At 40.1% G+C, this 21,516-nt stretch overlaps 1 protein-coding gene across 1 annotated transcript in view; it reads right to left on the bottom strand.

The window, feature by feature from the left end:
* b3gat2 (beta-1,3-glucuronyltransferase 2 (glucuronosyltransferase S)) overlaps window positions 1-17,094 on the bottom strand; it is a 72,624-nt gene extending 55,530 nt beyond the window's left edge. The window contains exon 1 of the mRNA XM_028469594.1: window positions 16,325-17,094. Coding sequence (XP_028325395.1) covers window positions 16,325-16,843 — 519 coding nt within the window. The 5' untranslated portion in view covers window positions 16,844-17,094. The remainder of the gene's footprint in view (window positions 1-16,324) is intronic.
* Window positions 17,095-21,516: the final 4,422 nt, after the last annotated feature.

The raw sequence follows: 21,516 nt of genomic DNA, 5'->3' as shown, positions 1-21,516 counted from the left end.
TAAAATGATAAACTGGTGATATTACAGCCTGTGAATGCAGTTCTAAAACGTAAGACTGCAATGACAGTGAACTTTCTGGTTCTTCCAGTTTTGACAGGAAATTACCCATATTGAAAGGTCAGGGGGGGAAATATAAATATTATTCTTTTCCACAACCTGTCAGCACTGTTGCACAATAAACACAATGATAAAGATGTCAAACCATGTGACATTTTATGGCAAATATGAGATGATAATATCGGTGGACTGTGGGCTGATAATATTGCTCATCTCTATCTTATTTGTTAAGTGTTAAAGAAAAGGAAAACTAAACTACTACTACTAATTATTTTCTGCCATTAATGAAAACTGGAACAACTGTTTTGTGGAAAGGTTTTCCATCTAACAAACAAAAAACCTAGAAAAAACACGAGCCAATTCAGAACGGACAAGAAAACATTTCTTCCCATGTTTCAGTCCCTGCAAAATTTTCCAAGGCCATGATTCTACATTCAGTATTTGCTACGGTTCAACTCTAGAAAGAGTCACAGCAGGGACTGCAGAGCACCCAAGGCTGAGAGGAGCTCAATTATTCAAAGAAAGCTCTGACCAAAGACCTGTCTGGCTGAATCAGACTGTGATGTCTCAGCTAAAATAGCTCTATATCCGGAGTCAGCTTTTTAGGAGAGACGAGAAGAGAAAAATGGCACTGCTTCATTTTCCCGGTTGCTTGTTAGAACACTAATCCTGAACGTGTCAGTGTGTCTAGAGAGAGATTCTGTAAAAAGACATCAGTGAAAGTTCTACCTGTATTCAGATGAAAAATCTGAAGATTAATGCACCACTGCTTTTTGGTTTCAAGACATGATAAGTTCATGATAAATTCATTTTCAACTCATTCTAGTTGTGATGGTATGATTAAATGCATTGTCCAAAGAACCAGAAAGATTGCTGTCATGCTGACCAGTGGAAAAGTTATCAATCAGCTGCTTGGATCAGTTTTGTGAACAATAACTTCACCATGTGATGAGCACAGATTTATCAGAATGTTAAAAAGCACTTATTAAGTCAAACAGCAGTGATGATGTCATTGAGCCCGTGGCACTAAATATGTTAAACAGTGACCAATAGTATGTAAAATGTTTCATTTATTCATTTAAATCAAAGGTGGCCAACTGTTATCATCGTGGGTGTCATAACAATGTGACAATGTGTGTTATCAGAGAGTTTCAACATTAATGTCAGAATTTGAAATAATGACCAATCTGAACATTATTAGAAAAAAGCCTCACAATTGTGTGATTTTTATACCAATATTGGGGACATTTGCAGCTAATCGATATATCAGCTGTTATAATGAAATAAGAACATATACATACACAGGATATATACTGTACATGAACACACATTCTTTTTAGTGATGCATGAACATTTCTGAAATTTTGGGCCATTTTCAGCCAAATTTTGTTATAAACACAACAGGATGTTGTGATGACGAGAGCAAACACTGCGGTCAGTGGGCATGCCTGTCTGGAAACGGGCCAGACTCAGAGTGGCTGTATTTCAATACATCTGAGCACTAAAGCGTCTTCTGAGCGAAGTTTGACATGGAGCACGTAAGTGTGATTTATGTTTCTGTGTCACGTTATCACTGTAGTTACGTGTAGTCCTCTGTTAACATGGAGCCCTACACGGTAGCAGTAATCTGGTTTCAGAGTCTTTCAGTGCATGTTTCACTGAATTTCTGCATTGCATTTCAGTTGATACTTTTAAAACTCGTTTAAAAACCTATTTATGGGGTGGTGTGTAGCTCAGTGGGTTGAGCGCCCGCCCCATGTACAGAGGCCATAGCTCCTCACCTGCAGCCGGTCCCAGGTTCGATTCCCGGCTTGGGACCCTTTGCTGCGTGTCATTCCCTGCTTTCTCTTCTCTCTCTGATCCCTTTCCTGTCGAGCAACTGTTATATAAAGGCCACTAGAGCCCAAAAAATCCTTAAAAAAAAACAACCTATTTATATGCTGTGGCTTTTAAACCGGATTGAGACTGGCATTATTGGTTTTGTATTTATTTTATCTCCTTTTCTTTTACTTGTGTAGACTTTTATAACTTCTGCACAGCACTTTGGTCAACGTCTGTTGTTTTTAAATGTGCTTTATAAATTAAATTGACTTCTTCATGGTCATTACTTGGACGGGATTAAAGCAACGCGCACAACAAATGATGTGCAATAAATACAGAGAACCTGCTTGGAGACGACCACAGGAAAGGAGAGTAGAGCTCACCGAGTCACTGTGATGAAGCAGAGAAGCTTGAGAACTTCAATGCACTTTTTGTTTTAATGAGAACATATTTCATTTGACTGTTTTTCAGATACCCAGTCAGTTATAGGTCTGTACAATATTATTTAATGTATGAGTGTGGGCAAGTTAAACATGTTTTTTATTATTAATTTTTTTTAAATTGTGAATGTTTATAAAATATCTTCATATTTTTAATTGATTTATTCTTGAAGCATTAATATTAATTTGCAATGTTTGCAATATTACTAATAATTTGCATAATAATTTATTTCAGTTTTTGGCCTTGGGTTTTCTCATTTTTGGTTTTTGGTTTCATCCAAGAATTTGAATTTCAATGCATCTCTAATTCTGGTAATACCTAGTTAAGGGTTGCCCATGTCTAATTTAGATTTAGATAGTGGCCTCTTTAGTTATTGATTCAGATGAACAAGGTTAGCCTCTTCCCTTAGTACCAGTGGGGCTGCTTTGACCATTCACACCATCAAGGACATTCCCATTTATAGACCTGACCTCACAGTTCCACGTTATTGCTGTTTTCCATCTCTCTGTGTACCATCATGACCTATTTCAACCATTGTTGTTGAACAACACAGTTTCTGACTGAATTTAAATCTTATCCTGCATTGAAAACAAACACATCTTTCTGAAGGAGCATTCTCTTCACAAACTCAAGCCAACACCAGGTCATTTAATGTAAAGCAAACAAACACCTGAGAGGACAAATAAGTCACTGAGCAAACTGCATGTGTTTAGGGCCAATCAAGCTATAATGAGGGGAACGAAGGAGAAGTCCTGCCTTTCCAGTGAATGCTGGGAGGTGAGTCGGCTTCAGTGTACAGTCGTGTAATAAACCATATCAAACTGGGAAGTGACTAATGAGGAAAAGCAAAAACTGCAGCCTTTGGCTCTCACTTTACTGTTGAACACCTTTTCACTTCTGTCAGTGTCTTCAGAGCAAAAAAGAAATGCAACGAGGTCTGTTAGACATTTCCTACCAGCCTAATGTTTCTTTCATCAGCAGAAAATACAGGAGGATGGTTGTAAAATGTTTTGCTCATTATACTCCAATAGATGGTAGTGCAATCTTTCAGAAAACCAGCCTGTGTAGTTGCTTTCACGTAATTTACAGCCCAGAGCGTGGTTGATTTGGGTTTCGGCTGGAGTCACTCATTTGCTAATTGGGCAGCTGCAGGTTAGAAATGCCTAAATTATTCAAAAAAAGATGTATAAAAAGGCTTTTTTCCATGGCTTTAATAAAATAAATAACCAGAAAAGCCTTCCAGACATCGCCTCTGTCACCTGATTTGATATTGAATAAAATGTATTCCTGCACCAAGCTTTAGAAATCTCTCAAATCCACTCTCTATATACTGCTGTGCTGCAGAATTTATTAATTTAGTCTTACTTTCACACATGGAGCTCAACAGACAGACAACAGAACAACAGACACCCTCTTAAGGTGCGTTCATGCCAAACATGATTTCAACGACTATAGTTGCTTAAATCGCCTGTGATGAGTCGATTGAACATTGTCGTGCATTTTGGTCACTTCGTTGCTTCATTGCCCCAGTGACGTGACGACCCTGAGAGGGCTGCACACTTCTTCTACAGCGGCATGTACTTAAGGTTTAAATGCTTACAGAGTTACTAAAGGATTAGTTCACTCAAATTATATTTATTTTGAATTCAAAAGGTTGTGAACGTGCAGCCAGAGAGTGATGTAGGGAGAAACTCATTGCCGATTGGATGTTGCGACAAAGCGTTACTCAAAGTGGCTTGAAAAGTTAAACATTTTCAACTTTGAGCGACTTGTCATCTAGTTGCTGGAGTCGCGTTGCTTAAAGGGAGGTCACTTGACATTGCGTCATTTACATTGATTTTGAATGTAATCTAGTCACCAGAGTTATTGAAGTCGCATTCGCTGTGAACGCACCTTTACACAATGTATCTATCAGAGGTGTGGACTCGAGTTATATGACTTGGACTCAGCTTGGACTCGAATCACAAATTTGATGACTTTAGACTTGACATGAAAAAATCACAAAGGACTTACAACTCGACTGAAACAAGCGACTCGTGACTTAACTACGCCTTGAGTTTATTGACTCGGGAAGACTTGACTTCCTACCCTTCCATGACAAAAGATTTGATAAAATGCAATAATTGTTAATGATCAATAAGTCTGCTCAAACCACCTTAGACTGACAGATCCACCTTTAAACAAACTGACAGCCAATCAGGAAGCAGGTGAAAACAGCAAGCTGGGCTAAGACGCACTAGCAGAGAAAATTATTCCAAAGGTGATATCCTTTGGTTTTAAAGATTATACCGTGACAAATAATTGATGTGGAAAAAATTAAACCTTGTTCTACTTTCCAGTATAATTATTGTTTGTTTGGTTAACAGTGAGTATTTAGAATAAAAAAAGAGGCAGGATTGATTTGTTCATGAAAGCATTGTGTCAGATTATGTCACTATTATTTGACAAATATTTTCTTTGTTGAAGTTATTAATTGTGTATATCAGTTGAATAAACTACCTGCAGTACATTATGTATTCATGACTTATTAAGACTTGGAAAATTAAAGTTGAGGACTTTAATGACAAGACTTGAGACTAAATTGAGAAGCAGTGACTTGTTTCCACCTCTGGTATTCATACACACATCTACATTTGTGCAATGACAAGTAAATACAATCTAACACACAAGCACCACTGCACTTCGACCAAATGCACGCTTAATAGCAATGTAACGAAATATAAAATTAAAAGGTTCGCAAAATAAAACCAAGTAAAAAAGTTTCAAAGGAGCGCAGCAGCGCGATAACATTGGACCCTCCTGCTTCCCATAGCAGCTCAGAGCTTTGTTTACAAGATGGCGGACACAGCGGATGCTCCGTAGACTTATAAGTCGTTTGTGCGTAGTGATGCATCGGCTGAAACAGTGAGCGAGCAAACACTGGGGTCAGTGCGCACTTGTCTGGATATAAGCCAACGTCTCCGTTGAGCAGTGTTGTACTAATCTACTCCCCTGACAAAATCACCATCTCTTGGCCATGGGATATATATGTATATATCTGACCGTGGCTCAGGTGGTAGTGGGTCGTCTTCTGATCGAGAGGTTGGGGGTTCGATCCCAGTACCTGACTATGTGTCGAAGTGGCCTTGGGCAAGACACTGAACCCTAAGTTGCTCCCAGTGGTCGACTAGCGCCTTGCATGGCAGTCCTGTCCCACTGGTGTGTGAATGTGAGAGTGATTGGGTGAATGAGCTGATATGTAAAGTGCTTTGAGACTGCTTCAGTGTGGTGATAAAGCGCTATATAAAATCAAGTCCATTTACCATATTCATCAAGGGCGGAGTTATATTTTTAGAGACTTTTAATGCCTTAACCTACATTGTTGGACTTTTAAATGCTTTTAATCCTTATGTGTCCTTTTATGCTCCTACTGTTGTCTAACAGTGATTTATAACTGCCAGAAAGTCTATCCTTCCGCATGTTAAAGTGTATCTCGCATATTAAAGTACATGTATCGAGTCTTGTATGATATATCATGTAGAACATCTATCGTAAATAATAATACTGCTTAATTTGAACAACTTTACTCTCTCGTTCTTTAAGTTACAGAGGGTGCTGAACATTTCTAGCTGGATTTTAGATTTATTTTGGCAGGTCCAAAATGCAGCTTTCAAAACTTTTATGTTACAAAAATAAGAACTAATAATAGTAAAAGCACATTTGCTACCCTTCACTGGGAACTATGTCGTATTTCAAATCGTATCGTGATTTAACAATTTCGTTACACCCCTAGCGCTTATCCGTACACATTTTCTTACACATGCATACAATTACATGACACACAATTCTGATAACTCACTTAACACAAGAGTGTCAAACGTAGCCCCTCAGAACCAATCATGCTCTGCCCATTGACTGGCTTAGGTTAGCAGAATCACATAGTATCAACATGTTTTAAGACAGGAGTCCAATCTGCATTGAAGTGATCTTTTTTTCCCAGGGTTTAGATCATTTCAGAAAGTGTACAGGAGGAATAAATGAGATGAGGTCTGTTGTCACACAATGCAGGTCATGCTTCCTCAGCTCCTGACTGGCTCCACTGTACGTTACTTAGCATGAAAACATGAAAGATGTCAGTGGATAACTGTAAGTAATATTATTACAAGACAAAATGGTGAAACTGTATTTCTGCTGTTGATTTGTTGGCTTTATCATTTCAATTACAGAAATGAGGTAAGGATTTTTACTCATCATCATCATCATCAGTCCAAAACCTGTAGGCGGTTTGTGCAGGTTATCACCAGTAGCATAGAACAGCCTATTGCCTTTGTAAGGCAAGCCATTACCTGCAGACGATGCTCGTAGTGAAATACAAAGGTTCAAAGGAGTGTTATCAGCAAATCAAACATAAAATCCCCCACACCTCTCATGTTCCACCTGTGTAGCATAATGAACTTTTAATGATATAGCTACAGAGCAGAACCCGTGCGGTCAATCAATCAGACAATTTTGTCTATCGCTGATTAATCGTCATCAATCAATCGCTCGATAACTGATGTATGAACTTTTTTTTTCCATGTTTAGATTCTTAGGCTCTGTGCTTTCTGCTTTAAAATATGCCACCATTGAGAAGCACATTGTTTACAGTTACATTGTGCCATTTTTTTGTGATTCATGTTTAGTTTGTCATTTAAGAAACTTTATTTTGGAATATTTATTTTACATTGTATTCCAGAAACACAGTTTGCCTTTTCCTTATTCATCAGTTGCTTTACAGTCCTTATGTTGACAGTGTTACAAAGTCAAGTTTCTGCTTTAATTTGGTAGTGTTTTGGTTTTTTGACTTGAATCATATTTTGGGTATTATAAGAATTTGTGTTAGGTCGGGCCCCGATATGGGATAAAGCTGCTACCACTAGTTGGTTTTCCTTCCCTTCCGGCATGTTGCAAACAAGCTCAGTTTACAGTAGCTGATGGACAAAAGATTGGCTGGGACTTGGGTAGATTTTCCCCATCTGATGCCTTAATACTTGCAAATAAGGGTGCAATGATTAGTCGACATTATCAATAAAAATTGATAACAGAATTAGTCACCGACAAATGTATTTGTTGACAATTGTCGGTTACGTCATCATCGTCTTCTTCAAGCTGTTTTTTCGTGAGGAGTGGCTCATCCCACTGTCAATATATCTGTGCTCAGAGCTGTATACATGTTGCAGACGTGATTAGAGGCCAATATATCGTCAAAAACATTCCCACTGGTAAGAATGTGTCCCTGCTCCCAGGAGCTCAGCGCTCTTACCGGGAGCTCAGCGCTGTCGACGCCGCTCACACACGTAGCTCTGCTCGTCACAGTCTACCTGAAGCTGTGACGAGCAGCGACACCTCACGCACCGCTACTTGGTTACGACTATAGACACCCACCCAACAAAGGGAACCAGTCTACGTTCCTCCATCAGATCCACCCAAAGTTCCCACAAACAGAGACAGAGAGGAACCTGCAGCTAACCACTTAATGAAAGGAAGAGACTAGTAAAAAGTCCACGTTGCCGTCATTAAACTACAAAGGGTCACATATTTATTAATAGTCAGATTTAACACTTTAATGGAAGGATAAAAGCTAACATGTCACACGTTGTGTGAAATAAAGTTTGGCATAAAACTATTGTCGCTATTCATCCGTCCCGACTTGTGAAACGCAATATATTAAATCATATTTTACGTGTTCACAGACAAAGCTGGTGCCATTAATAATGTAAATATTGTGGTTATTACACCAGAATATTCCATTAGCAATGTTCTCAGTTTATTAATGATTAAATCATCAAGCTTGATCTGGTTTAATTATAGTAAATCAGTGAGATATTTACCAACCATAACTTTATGTAACTCATTATCAGATAAAATAAACTAGAATCAGCAGCAGTGGTTTATATTAAACAGTAAAAACACTATTGCTGTTATTTTTGCTTTTCATGTGCTTTTTATTTTTATAAAATAATTTCATTATAAATGAGGAAATAAATAAATTATATACATTAACACTAATGGAGTGACCTATATGCACAAACGGTCCATAAAATATCAGCCCATGAGCTGTTTGAGTCAGCAGCTATTGTAGCTTTTTATAATGTGTGAATGCTATTACTAAAGCACATTCTAGTGTTGATGTACTCAATTTATTTTGTGTTTGTAAGGAACCTGTTTACACATTAAGTTGGGAATTGTTTTATTCATTGTTTTTATTTGTCATAATTTGACCCAAGTCAAATTTAAAAGATTGTAGGAACATAGATTGTACAATTTGTCATCCGATTAGTCGATTATTGTTTCAATAATGAATGACTAGTCAACTACTAAAATAGTTGTTAGTTGCAACCCTACTTGCAAATACCCAGGACAGTCCCATAAAGCTAATACGATCAGGACTAAAATGTAAAAATGACTTTTAGGCAATAAGACTTGCATACAGCCATGACATGATTTGGTTAGATTCATGATGGAAAGATGGGAATGAATGCTCAGTTAATGGCCTGGCAAATATGTCATTATCACCATCTCCAAACTGCAGATCATGAAACATCGTCTGTCAGATGATGAAAGGACTGTCAAAAATGTTTAAATCCAATATTGTTAACATCTTAAGGATGACCTTTACCCCATTCATCTACTACCTAGTAAGCTGGGCAATATAGTGCGATTTAATAGATATCAAGTTTTCTTTTTTTGGCGATACAGACAATAACACCTATATCAATACATGTATTTGTTATTGACTTTTTTGTATTGAAATACTGCATGAAAAGCACAATTAGATGGTGTCACGGGCATGTGTGGGTGCAGACCCAAATGCAGGGACGGAGGCGGAGCTCACGTGCATCATACCAGTATTTATTGGTACCACAGACATGGTCAATCCAGGGAGGCAGAGGCAATCAGAAAAACACAAAAAACAAAAACCTAGCCCAGGTCTACAAGTGCTAACAGAACTGAAGATCACAGCAAAAGTAATGTCCCAGCCCTCAACTGGCCGGGCCGGGCAAAGGGGGCCCAGGCGAGGCAGACGGGAAAACCTCCGTACAAAGGGGGCTCTGGAAAGCTGGGAGTTGGCGGCAGGGAAGGCGGCGGCCGGGTGCGTGGGAGCTAGGGGGACTCAGGAACGCTCGCCTGGGAGCTAGGGGGACTCAGGAACGCTCGCCTGGGAGCTAGGGGGACTCAGGAACGCTCGCCTGGGAGCTAGGGGGACTCAGGAACGCTAGCCTGGGAGCTAGGGGGACTCAGGAACGCTCGCCTGGGAGCTAGGGGGACTCAGGAACGCTCGCCTGGGAGCTAGGGGGACTCAGGAACGCTCGCCTGGGAGCTAGGGGGACTCAGGAACGCTAGCCTGGGAGCTAGGGGGACTCAGGAACGCTAGCCTGGGAGCTAGGGGGACTCAGGAACGCTAGCCTGGGAGCTAGGGGGACTCAGGAACGCTAGCCTGGGAGCTAGGGGACTCAGGAACGCTAGCCTGGGAGCTAGGGGGACTCAGGAACGCTAGCCTGGGAGCTAGGGGGACTCAGGAACGCTAGCCTGGGAGCTAGGGGGACTCAGGAACGCTAGCCTGGGAGCTAGGGGGACTCAGGAACGCTAGCCTGGGAGCTAGGGGGACTCAGGAACGCTAGCCTGGGAGCTAGGGGGACTCAGGAACGCTAGCCTGGGAGCTAGGGGGACTCAGGAACGCTAGCCTGGGAGCTAGGGGGACTCAGGAACGCTTGCCTGGGAGCTAGGGGGACTCAGGAACGCTTGCCTGGGAGCTAGGGGGACTCAGCCTGGGAACTGGACTGCACCTGAGAGTTGTGTGCTGAGGACATCTCTGGTAGTGGAGTATAGGGAGAACCCAGCAATCTCCAAATCTGCTTCTTAGCGTTCTCCAAAGTCTTCGCCACGACGGGAACTCTCTCCAGAGCAGGTCGAAGACGAATAGCCACACAAATTCCCATGGGGACAGTTAGTCTCCCTCAGTCTGGAGATCAGGAGCTCCTCCAACTTGCTGAAAAATAAAAAAATCCTCCACCGAGGGTCCCGCTGGGTCTGCTGTTGGCTGGGACATTCTGTCACGGGCATGTGTGGGTGCAGACCCAAATGCAGGGACGGAGGCGGAGCTCACGTGCATCATACCAGTATTTATTGTTACCACACACATGGTCAGTCCAGGGAGGCAGAGGCAATCAGAAAAACACAAAGAGCAAAAACCTAGGCCAGGTCACAAGTGCAAACAGCACTGAAGAACTATGATACAGCAAAAGTAATGTCCCAGCACTCAACTGCAGCAAAGCCTCCACCTTTATACTCAGCAGGTTATCAGATGCAGCTGGTCCAATCAGCAGGAGAAAGCTGCTGGAAGGGAGTCCAAGATCTCCTGCCTGCCCTCCAAAATAAAACCCCATCATGACAGATGGATTACTGAGTATGTTCTAACTAGGGCTGGGACAACATTGATGCAAAATTTGAGCGCCGATGCATCGTCTGACTAAAACTAAGATGGTGGCGCCGGAGAATAACTAACGCGAGTGGCTCCTCCGAGTTTCAAAAGTGCAATCAGTGAAGACACAAACTTGTTCATCAAAGGCAGCTGTTTATTATTATAAATATACATTTTAACTATAAATGTACATTATATAACCCCATATTTATTTGTTAATTTTCCATTATTTTTTGTTGGAAAAGCACTTTCTTTATTAGCTTATGGAATTTTGAGTTTAAGAAAAATGTGAGTGTCAGTGTATTACTTTAAGTTATTATTTTAATGTGAACAAAGAATTAAAAGATGCTGTCCCCTATAGCAGTGGTGCTCAAACTTCTTTGGCTCAAGTGCCCCCTTTCTCTTATTTTTGAATTCAAGTACCCCTTTTATCCAACTACTACATTTTGCTCAGAATTTTGTGATAAAACAACGATAGAGAATAATGAAATGAATGACTGATAACACACATTTTAAAGAATCTGATAACTGATATTGATACTTTCATTTGTTAATTTTCCTCGATCCCTCTTTCAAGTACCCCCTGTAGTGCCATCGCATACCCCCATTTGAGAAACACTGCCCTATAGGAGAAAAAGTCAAAAGTGGCACATATCGTGTGTTAATAAATGTGCCTGTGTTTTCATCTTTATCAGCAAATTTCACCCAGAATTGTCTTTTGAGTCAGACTTTATTTGAATTAAAAATATCAAGATTTATATCAAATAAGGCCATTTTGAGAAAAAATATCCAGATATGACTTTTGGTCCATATCGCCCAGCCCTACTACCTAGGTTCCCAACATGGGGTACGGGTACCCCCAGGGGTACGCAAATTGTCATTGGGGTTACAAGAAGAGAAATTCAAGTCCATGTAAAGCAGAAATACATTTGTGTTATGAGTTTGTCACACCACAGAAACATGTCATTGACCACTGATCCAAATTTGAAAGAAGAAAAAAATTGTGTTAATAAAAAGTATATAAAATTAGGTCTCAAAATCATGGAAAAATAAGCACTTCTCTCTGTCCTGAGGCGCTGGGGGTGTGTCAGTTAGAGGCGCTGAAACCACGTTCACACGCGGGAAGGGCACCGCCTCCTTACTGTGTCTATGGGAAAGAGCAATGTGAAAGCGGCTCCAGCTTCGATAGTGATTCCAAAAGTGTTCGGATTGGGCCAAACGAGGGGTCAGCGGAAAGGACGTCTGCTCCCCCCGAGTCCGAATACGTGCATCCCTCCTGGGTAGAGTCAAAACTGCGCCTGCTAGAGGCAAAAAACAAAATTGCAGTGTATAAACGTGCTCATTTCATTGAAAATGTGGCACCAACGGACGCGTTTTATTCCCCCGTGTTTGTTTTTGGATAAGGGCCGAATTGCCCCCGCTGGAGGCCGTGGAAGTTTGGTGTGCTTCAGCAGCAGGGTCAGGTTTACGCTAATGAGGGTAGCGTTACGTAACGCTCATTAAATCCTGAACCCAGAATTTGGAAATACAGTTTGTGAAGCCTAGATCCACAATTAAATTATAAATGGTTGAATGGCTTTGTACATGTTTTAAGGAATACATTCATGACCTATTTAATGTGTTTAGAAGAAAATGTCAGAATTTGCTTAACACCGTCTTTAAAAACAGTGTGAAAACATTGGAAACTTGAATATAAATAGTGCAGCAGTCAGGAGCCTCCATGCATTGCCACAAATTGCACACATTGGTCTCTGTAATACTGCCCTCTAGTGGTGAGTAAATTCAGTACATGACCAGTCATTCTGCTCTCGCATAGACTTAAGTTAAATCTAATTGACTGATTGACACCTATGACATTCCATCATGTGCAGCTAACCATTGAAAATGAATGAGATAATTGTCCTTCTACATGGACTGCTACCACTAGTCAGCCCACTGTTGAAGTGTCACCAACAGGCAATACTCAAGGTGTATGGTGGACCAAGATGCTAGCAGTGCTACACTTGTGGATAGCTGAGCTACGAGCAGATGCAGCACCCCCTCATACAGCCTCAGACAGAGAAACAATCTCATCCAAAAAGCACAAATATGAAATTCATCCAAACATTGTTCATCCCCTCAACCTCATCCTTCTCATTACAGTTTCAGGGTGATGAATATGTGTCATTACTGTTATATGTTTAATCAACAAATGTTTGATTTATGTATTTATTTTAAAAAGATGGATTTATTAAGGCTAATTAATTAATGAAGCAAACAAGTGATAATTCTGAGTGAAGTTGTTTACAGATTCTTATTCTTTTTTAAATATATAATATTCCTTAACAGGATAGGTAAAAATCAGGAGCAAATTTCACTCCAGAGCTACATTGTATGTAAAATTTTGTTATTATGTTTTTTAAGTGTGTATGAGTAGGGGGTACATGGCTTCGTATTAAATGTCTGAAGGGGTACGGCACTGTGACAAGTTGGGGAACCACTGTTCTCTAGATCAGGGGTTCTCAACCGGTCTAACCCTGGGACCCAAATTTTTCCACGTCCATTAAATCGCAACCCACATTTTTTGAAAAATAGCTGTTGAAAACATACTTTCTTTTTTTTTTTTTAAACGTAAATCTATATATTTTCCTGTGCAACATGCACTTCACAGCATGCCTGTCAAAATAAAAGACGAGTCCAACATGAGAGACTTTAAGGATTTATTTATTTTTGACCAGCTGTTGACCCATTCAGTACAGGTCCGCGACCCACTTTTGGGTCCCGACCCACCAGTTGAGAATCCCTGCTCTAGCTCACACGTGCCAAACTCAAGACCCGGGGAGCAAATCCCACCTTTTCGGCCGGCAGGAAAAAGTTAAAAAGTCAGAGAAACCATGAATCATTGTAAATGACCAATTGATTCAGTTATAGATATCTCAACTTGATTAAATTAATAAACAAATTCAATGAAACTCCACAATATTTGCAGGGCTCACAGTTTCCCCATGCTTATATCACATGATGTCATTATTAATCTCAAATTGTTAAAAGATCTCTCAATTTTTCCCAAATCCTGTAATTTTCTTCAAATTATTTCACAAAATTTCCCCAATTTACATTAAAAATGGGTCACAAAATCAAATACATTGAAAGTGAAGATCCTGTAGGGACTGATATCTGTCACTTATCTTATCAGTGTTGTACATGTTTTAAAATTAATTTATACATGGTAGTGAAAAACTAGAGCACAATAATGATTTCCCACCTAAAATCTGCGACCCACTTAAGATAAACTTCTCTGTAATTGGCCCCTGAACAGCCCTGTGCCAGAAGGTGCTAATCGTAAGTTCTATATAGTGCACATTAAATTAGGGGTGGTATGTTGTATAAAGATATGAATGAATGATGGTTATTAGAGTATCTAACAGCATCAAATCCCCTTAAAAAATGTTCCGTGAGAAAACTTTCAGCTTCTCTACCAACTCATTCTGACCCAAATATAACCAAACCCTCTAAGTAACAGTAGAACTAAAACTATCCACTCTGATCTTCTCTTGTTCTTTCAGTGCCTCTTTGTGTCAGGGTTTGTTTTTTACCTCTTGTTCATTTAGATTTTAGAGGATGGATTCAGTGAGTGCACTCTGCACATGTCCTCAGTTCGTACGGTTCTGGGCATCCCCGGGGAGTTAAGAATGAGTTATGGTAAGCCCTGTCACCATGAAGAATGTTAGTGTAATTCCTGTGAAAAACACCCACAATGCACCATCAAGTAATGACTTTCTGCAGATCAGCTTATACTGTATATAGAGATGTCTATCTATCTATCTATCTATCTATCTATCTATCTATCTATCTATCGATCTATCTATCTATCTATCTATCTATCATTATGTAATTTGTTGTCAAAGATGCCATACTTTATTATAGGTGCCAATTAAAATATTTCTACAAGAAAAATAAAATGTCCTTCATTCTTTTTAAATATGCAGTTAAATCAATCATCATTTATTAGGCGATGCAGTAGCGTATAATTGTAATTCAGACAATGTGCAGCGTACCTTAGAGATGAATTACTTATTTGTGGGATTTTTGTTCAAGGATGTGGAACCCATCATACTCATTAAATGACCAGGATAGATAGTGCACACGCACACACACACGCACGCACGCACGCACGCACACACACACACACACGCACACACACACACACACACACACACACACACACACACGCACACACACACACACACACACACACATAGAGTAAACTGTCCAACACACACACACACACACACACACACATACAGTAAACTGTCCAACACACACTTTTCACTGTGGGACAACATACAACTACATGGTCCGTTCTAAAATAACCTTAACACTGAGCTTTGTTTCACTACGTAAGATAATTAGGGCCAAATTTGATAGAGAAAATAATTTGGGGCAAATCAATAATAAAGTCGAAATGATTAAAGTAAGTATAATGTCAAGATTAAAATCCAAAAAGGAGATTAAAGTTGAAATTTCTAAAAAAACAATACAATATCGTGATAAAAGTCAAAAGTTTGCTAATGAAGTCAAATCTACGGAAGCTGACTAGGGCCATATGACAACAAAGAGCCGATCGATGAATGCGTTAAATTTCACTTCAAAGTTGGGTTTCATAACCAAGAGATTTTTTCTCTTTTAGCTCATAAACACGGTGCTGTGATCTCTTTAAGGACTTTGAAGAAATATTGCCAAAAGCTTAATCGTTCAGAAAGAAAAACCAGTTAAGTTTGTTAGAGGTGGAGCATTCAGTTCATCTGTGGCTATTGAGGAGCTACGGAAACAGATTAGGGCCAGTTTGGATGAAGACTGTTGAAGTACTGTATATGGTGAATTGGCCCTAATTTCTTCTTGAAATTTCATCTTTCATCTGGACATTTCCACTTTATTCTCTACATTTCTACTTTATTCTTGATTTGCCTAAACGTGTTTTCTCTACCAAAATTGGCCCTAATCATCTTCCTTAATTCACAATATCAGACAACTATAAAAACATTATTTTATGTAGGCCTATGAACTATGCTAAATTATCTTGTCAATAAGTATGAGGCGCCGATTGTAAAGTTGCTCATGCTAAAGAAAAAAAACTTTTTGCAACATTTAGCAACAAAACGTATGTGGATAAATTTATTTATTGTTACTTTAGACCAGATTTAAAGCAAGACTTCTGAAATGTGTGATGTTTTTTTCTCTTTAGATTTAAAATTGAACATTTAGATCTAACATTTAACATTTAGATTTAACATTTACCATTAAGATTTAGATTTAATATTCAACATTTAGATTGAACATTATGAGAATAAAAATCACAAATATTGCTGTTAATCTGATCAAAAGTAACAAAGAATTATTTCACATACATTTTGTGAACGTGGTTTGTTGCTAAATGCTAAATTTTTGCATTTTATAATCGGCGCCCTATAAATAAGAACATATGTTGGGCATTTAGGCCTATGGATTTGTTACAAATAACTAAAACAATAATTTTATTATGTGGGCTAAATGATGTCTTGTGATGACTGAGGTGATGGTACCAACCTCCTCAAACACCTCCAGGCTGTACGCGTTGTCATCATCTGCGAAGTAAACCACTCCGGGGTCCCGGTGGCTCCGGTGCTGCCGAAGCCACGTGAGAGCCAAGTTCCTCTGCTCGGTGGCGCGAGGCATCCCCTTGCGTTTGAACCTCTGCGGGGTGTACACGTTAAGGTGCGTGTACGGGACCCCGCACCCTCTCAGGAAGCGCGTCACGAGCTCCGTGCGGGACGTGGAGTCCTCCACCACGATCCAGTGGAACCGGGTCACCTGGCGGAAGGCGTGGGCCACCCGGGTCAGCTCTGCTTTCTGCACCGGGCGCGTGTATGTGGGTGTGATGGCGTAGATGATCTGCAGCGCGGATTGGTTCTTTGTAACTACTCCCTGAGTGACCGCGTGCGTCCCACCGTGCCGACCCGTGAACGGAGCCCGGACCACCCTTTTACCATCGAAATCGATCATGATGATGACGATGATCATCCAGGGCAGCAGCAAGAAGAACACGCTGAATAACACGGATTTCATGGCGAATCTGAAGTTGCTGTGCGTGCTCTCCTCCACCTCAGAACATCACAGCAGAACCAGAACCCAGTCAGGTCCGCTCCAAACTCCACCACAGCGTCCAACAGCGTCCCACCGGGGCCGTCCTCTCAGATCCCACTCCTAATTCCCCCTCTGCGTCCCCAAGCTCAGCCCAACCCGGGCTCAGTTGGTGCGGTGGCACGGTGGTGCGGTGTTTTTATTTGGAGAGGATGGAGAGCCGCGCATAGACTGAGGCTGAGAGACAGGAGGGGAGGAGCAGGTGCAGGGAGGGGGAGTCAGGGAGGGAGAGAGGGAGAGGCTTCACTGTGAGCATCAGTGTCCTCAGAGTGTGAACCCAGCACACACACACGCACAGGGCCGGCTTTCCCCCAGGCAACGCAGGCGGCCGCCTAGGGCGCCATCTGTTGGAGGGGCGCTAAACTGCACCTCCTAATTTAAAAAATAATAATAATTTAGAAAGGTATAATAAATGTGAAACACACCCTTTACCATCACTGTACATGTTTTCTCTTAAACAAATATTAATATTCAAAATCTGTAACGATACCTGCTAATCTTCTGCCCATATTTATTTTATTTTAAGAGGTCAAAGTCCACTCTTGCCGAGGTGGAGGCTTCATTTAGAGAGCACACACACACTCGCACACACTATTGGGGGTGAATAGCTTCTAAATTAATGCGCACCAGTCCGACGGCCACGTAAATGAACGCGTACCCTGCGCCTGCATGTCTGTATCTCTATTTTCCATAGACTTAGAATGAGTACACGGGCACAATGCACAAGTCACGTCCGCATGTGTTAACACGTTTGCATACGCTTTAATGTGCATACACATTAAAGCGTATGCACACCTACGCCACACCTGGATTGCACCTAACAAACATAAATATATCAGTCACACGTAGACGCAGGTGTGGCGTGAGTGAAGCTATAGCGATCAGGTGACCTTCACTATGTAACACCGTCTACGTGACATGTACACACTTAGAAAAAATATTAGGCGCTTACACATGCAGGCGTATACACGTTTGCAGGTATATAAGTGTGTGTGTGTGTGTGAGTGTATAACGGACCACCATTTAGTCCGGTTACAGACTGTGTCACGACACCTGTCCATAGAGTGGTAGTGACTGTAGTGTTAAGCTCTGAGTCAGATCGTTCCTGTGATTGGACAGGATACAACACTCAACACTCACACACACTTACTGACGTGGCCGCGTGTACACGCCTGCACGTCTAATAATTTTTTCTTGTGATATGATATATAAGATAGATACATTTAAAATAAATAAATAAAATAAATTATTGTTACATTTTAGAAATGTTACGTTTTACAATTTTTTGCACTATCATATGTTGCTGTTTTGTTTTCTACACTATTATCATATGTTATTGTTGTTTTTTGCACTATTTTCCTATGTTGGTATTTAGGGGGCCAAGCCAGCAGGGCCAGGGAACCGCGTATGTAAGCATACGCGATTCCTAGGACCAGCGGTGCTAGGAACCCTATTGTAATCGTAAGGATTTTTATTAATATTATTATTATTTTTATTATTATTATTATGTTTCCTTGGGTAAAAGTGGTGCTGCAGACTAACCAGTGCAAGGTAGGGCGGTGCCCCTTGGTGGTTGGGTCCAAAACCCCCAGGGGACCTTGGATGTAAAAATTCACATATATCCACCTGCAGGTGGCGCTATAACAAAGGTCAACGCGTTTTGGTCAATAACAACCGTTTGTTGCAAATTTAAAACCTTCATATCCACAGATTCCTTGAATAGGACTGAATCACCTGGGCTAGGCCACGCCCATTTCCACCTAAACTTTTCTTGGAGCAAAATCGCAAAAACTGGAAAACCTACTTTTTCGAACTCCTCCTTGGGGTTTTGTCCAATCGGCGTGAAACTTGGCAGTCTTCAGTTGGACGTGATATACACAAAATGACAAGACAAAATGGGTCCTAAATCACACTAAACAGCAAAAACAAACACAACCCTTTCTTATTTCATGAATGTTGATAATGTGGCTCTCAGAACAGACAATCACATTTTTGTGGCCCCGCTGTGATTAAAGTTGCAGAGCAACAGATACAATGCATGTAAACATTCAGAAGAATTATTGCATTGGTTTAGGATTCATAAGGATCTAACAGTGGAAGGTTGGTGTATCTTATCTTAGTGTTTGAGTTACTTATGGAAATATTTATGAAATACATCTGTATGACGATAACTTTAAATGACAGGAGAGAGAGAAGATGAAATCAGATGAGTTGTCAACATGAAATGAAAATGCTGCCTTTCATCTGTTAGTCTCTAATAATATCTGAAATCACCTCATTTATAAATCCATAACGTTTGAAGCACATCTTCATTTTCATATTACTGATTGTCTGTGTGGAAAGATAAAAGAGCCTCTAATAAAACTGGACCGTATCATTTTGAAAATAACAACAATTTGCTATCATCACATCAGCCAGTCACAAGCGATTGATCACTGAGTGACTTTTTGACCCAAATCAGTAAGCAGTAAGATTTATTACTAGGCTTCCAAGTGTTATTGGAGGACAACCATTTCAAACACTCGAAGTCTCAAAGGCCAGAACGGTGCCTGAAAGCTTTTAGAATTTCTTAAACGTCACTGTTTGTATGCAGGTGATTTAACTGCAACAACCAAAAGTGCTTTCATCGCTTGAGACGATATGCTTGTTCGCCTGTAATTAGTTTGGTTTGAACCAACTCTATTAGCACACCTCACTGCTTTCTCCTCTTTCCTTTAAACAGCTCTCTTGATCGGTGTTGTGTGCAAAATCAGCTGTCAATAATTATCTTTGTGGCAGAAGTTGAAAATTCCTCCAAAGCCAAGAAGCTTGGGAAGGTAATCTGTTCCAAATGTAGTGATGAAAGCATAGTTATCATTTACAGATGATAAATGTATACAGAGTTTATATTAGATTGGTTAGAGCAGGGCTCCCAGACCTTTCTGAAACTGTGATCTACTTCATAGGTACTGAATAGTGCAAAGGGCTATCAGTTAGAAAACCACTTCTTAAATATTAAATATTCACGGTTTCCCCTTAATAAGATAATAGAGAAGGCTGGCAATAACTTCAAAATGTAGGACATGTTGAAGTCTCAACATACAACACTTTATTTTTCCTAATTTATGCAATTGTTTCATTTTCATTACATTTCATAGAAAATTATCATCTCCCTATTTTACTAGGTACCAACATAGGATAATAGTGCAAAAAATTAAATATTAACACAGGATAATAGTGCACAAAATAAATAAATACCAACTTAGGATAATAGTGACAAAAAAACCCCACATAAAATAATAGTGCAAAAATGAAAAATAACTAGAACTGCAAGCAGTTATGAAAGGGGGCCAAGCCTTCCCGTGTGACTCGGCCCCCAGGTTTCGCGGAGCTCGTGGAAGTACGTCATGAAGGATGACATGCTCGTGGCGAGCGTCAGGACACAGGCCAACGTGCCATTTGCTTTGAACAGGTGGATATGAAGTTTTGGAAGATGTGATTTAAAGTGTGAAAGTTACAGGCCAAAATGTGTTTGCACCCATTATAGCGCCACCTAGTGGTGCACTTTGTGGTATGGGTGATCTGTGTGCTCTTCTATAGTTACCCTGTAAATTTCACAGCCCTCAAAATATTATTTCTGCTGAAATAAAGGTTTGTTTATTTATATGTTATGTAGTGATAAGCCACGCCCACTTTGACCAATCGCGATTAACTTTGAGATACGGTCCCAGGAGGGAACCAAGGTCATACCCACCAAATTTGATAAAAATCGGTTGTGCCATTTAGGAGATATACATTTCTCATAATTGCAGTGCCCCCTAGAGGCCTAAGTGTTTTAAATTTGGCTCATATCCCCACAGTCTCATGGCAACCAAGGATCTCAGAATTGGTGGTGTTAGTAATTATTTTGACCAAGAGATGCAACAGTTTGCGTTTTAATAGCTAGCTAGAAAATTTTACTCGTTAATATTTTGCGCATATTTTGCCCGAACAAAATTTTTTGCTGAACTGTAGATCAGGTCCAATTAAAGACTCTACGTGCCAAGTTTCACACTGATTCAACAAAACCCCAAAGATAATTTTGAAAAAGTAGGTTTTTGATATGTCGTGACTTACAAAGAGCAATGTGCTGTGGGAGTGGGCGTGGCCTATGTCATAAAATGCGACTCTATGTAGGAATGTGTGTGTTTGAGTAATTATATGTGATTTTTTATTAGGGCTGGGCAATATATTGTGATTCGACATATGTCGAGTTTTTTTTTATTTTGGCCATATAGAAAATGACAATTTTGCTTTCATCGAGATAAATCTACATTTTTTGAACTTGTTTTTTTTTAATACAATCACAGTACAAATCACACCATACAAGTATTTAATATTATTCATAAAGTACAGTCAAACAGCATAAAAAGCAATCACATAGATTTCTGAGTACATTCTAACCCAGATAAACAAGCTACACTACAGAACTCACTCACACTTGCTGTCCTTTAAAGGAGAAAAAGACTAAAGTGGCACATATTGTGCAGCTGTTTGTTAATAAATATGCTTGTGTGGTATTTTTAATCAGCAAATTTAACCCAGAATTGTTTTTCTGGTCAGACTTCATTGAGTTAAAA

Source organism: Gouania willdenowi, chromosome 15 (assembly GCF_900634775.1).
Source record: "Gouania willdenowi chromosome 15, fGouWil2.1, whole genome shotgun sequence".
NCBI classification, from domain to species: Eukaryota; Metazoa; Chordata; class Actinopteri; order Blenniiformes; family Gobiesocidae; genus Gouania; species Gouania willdenowi.
This window is presented reverse-complemented; position numbering and strand designations above follow the sequence as displayed.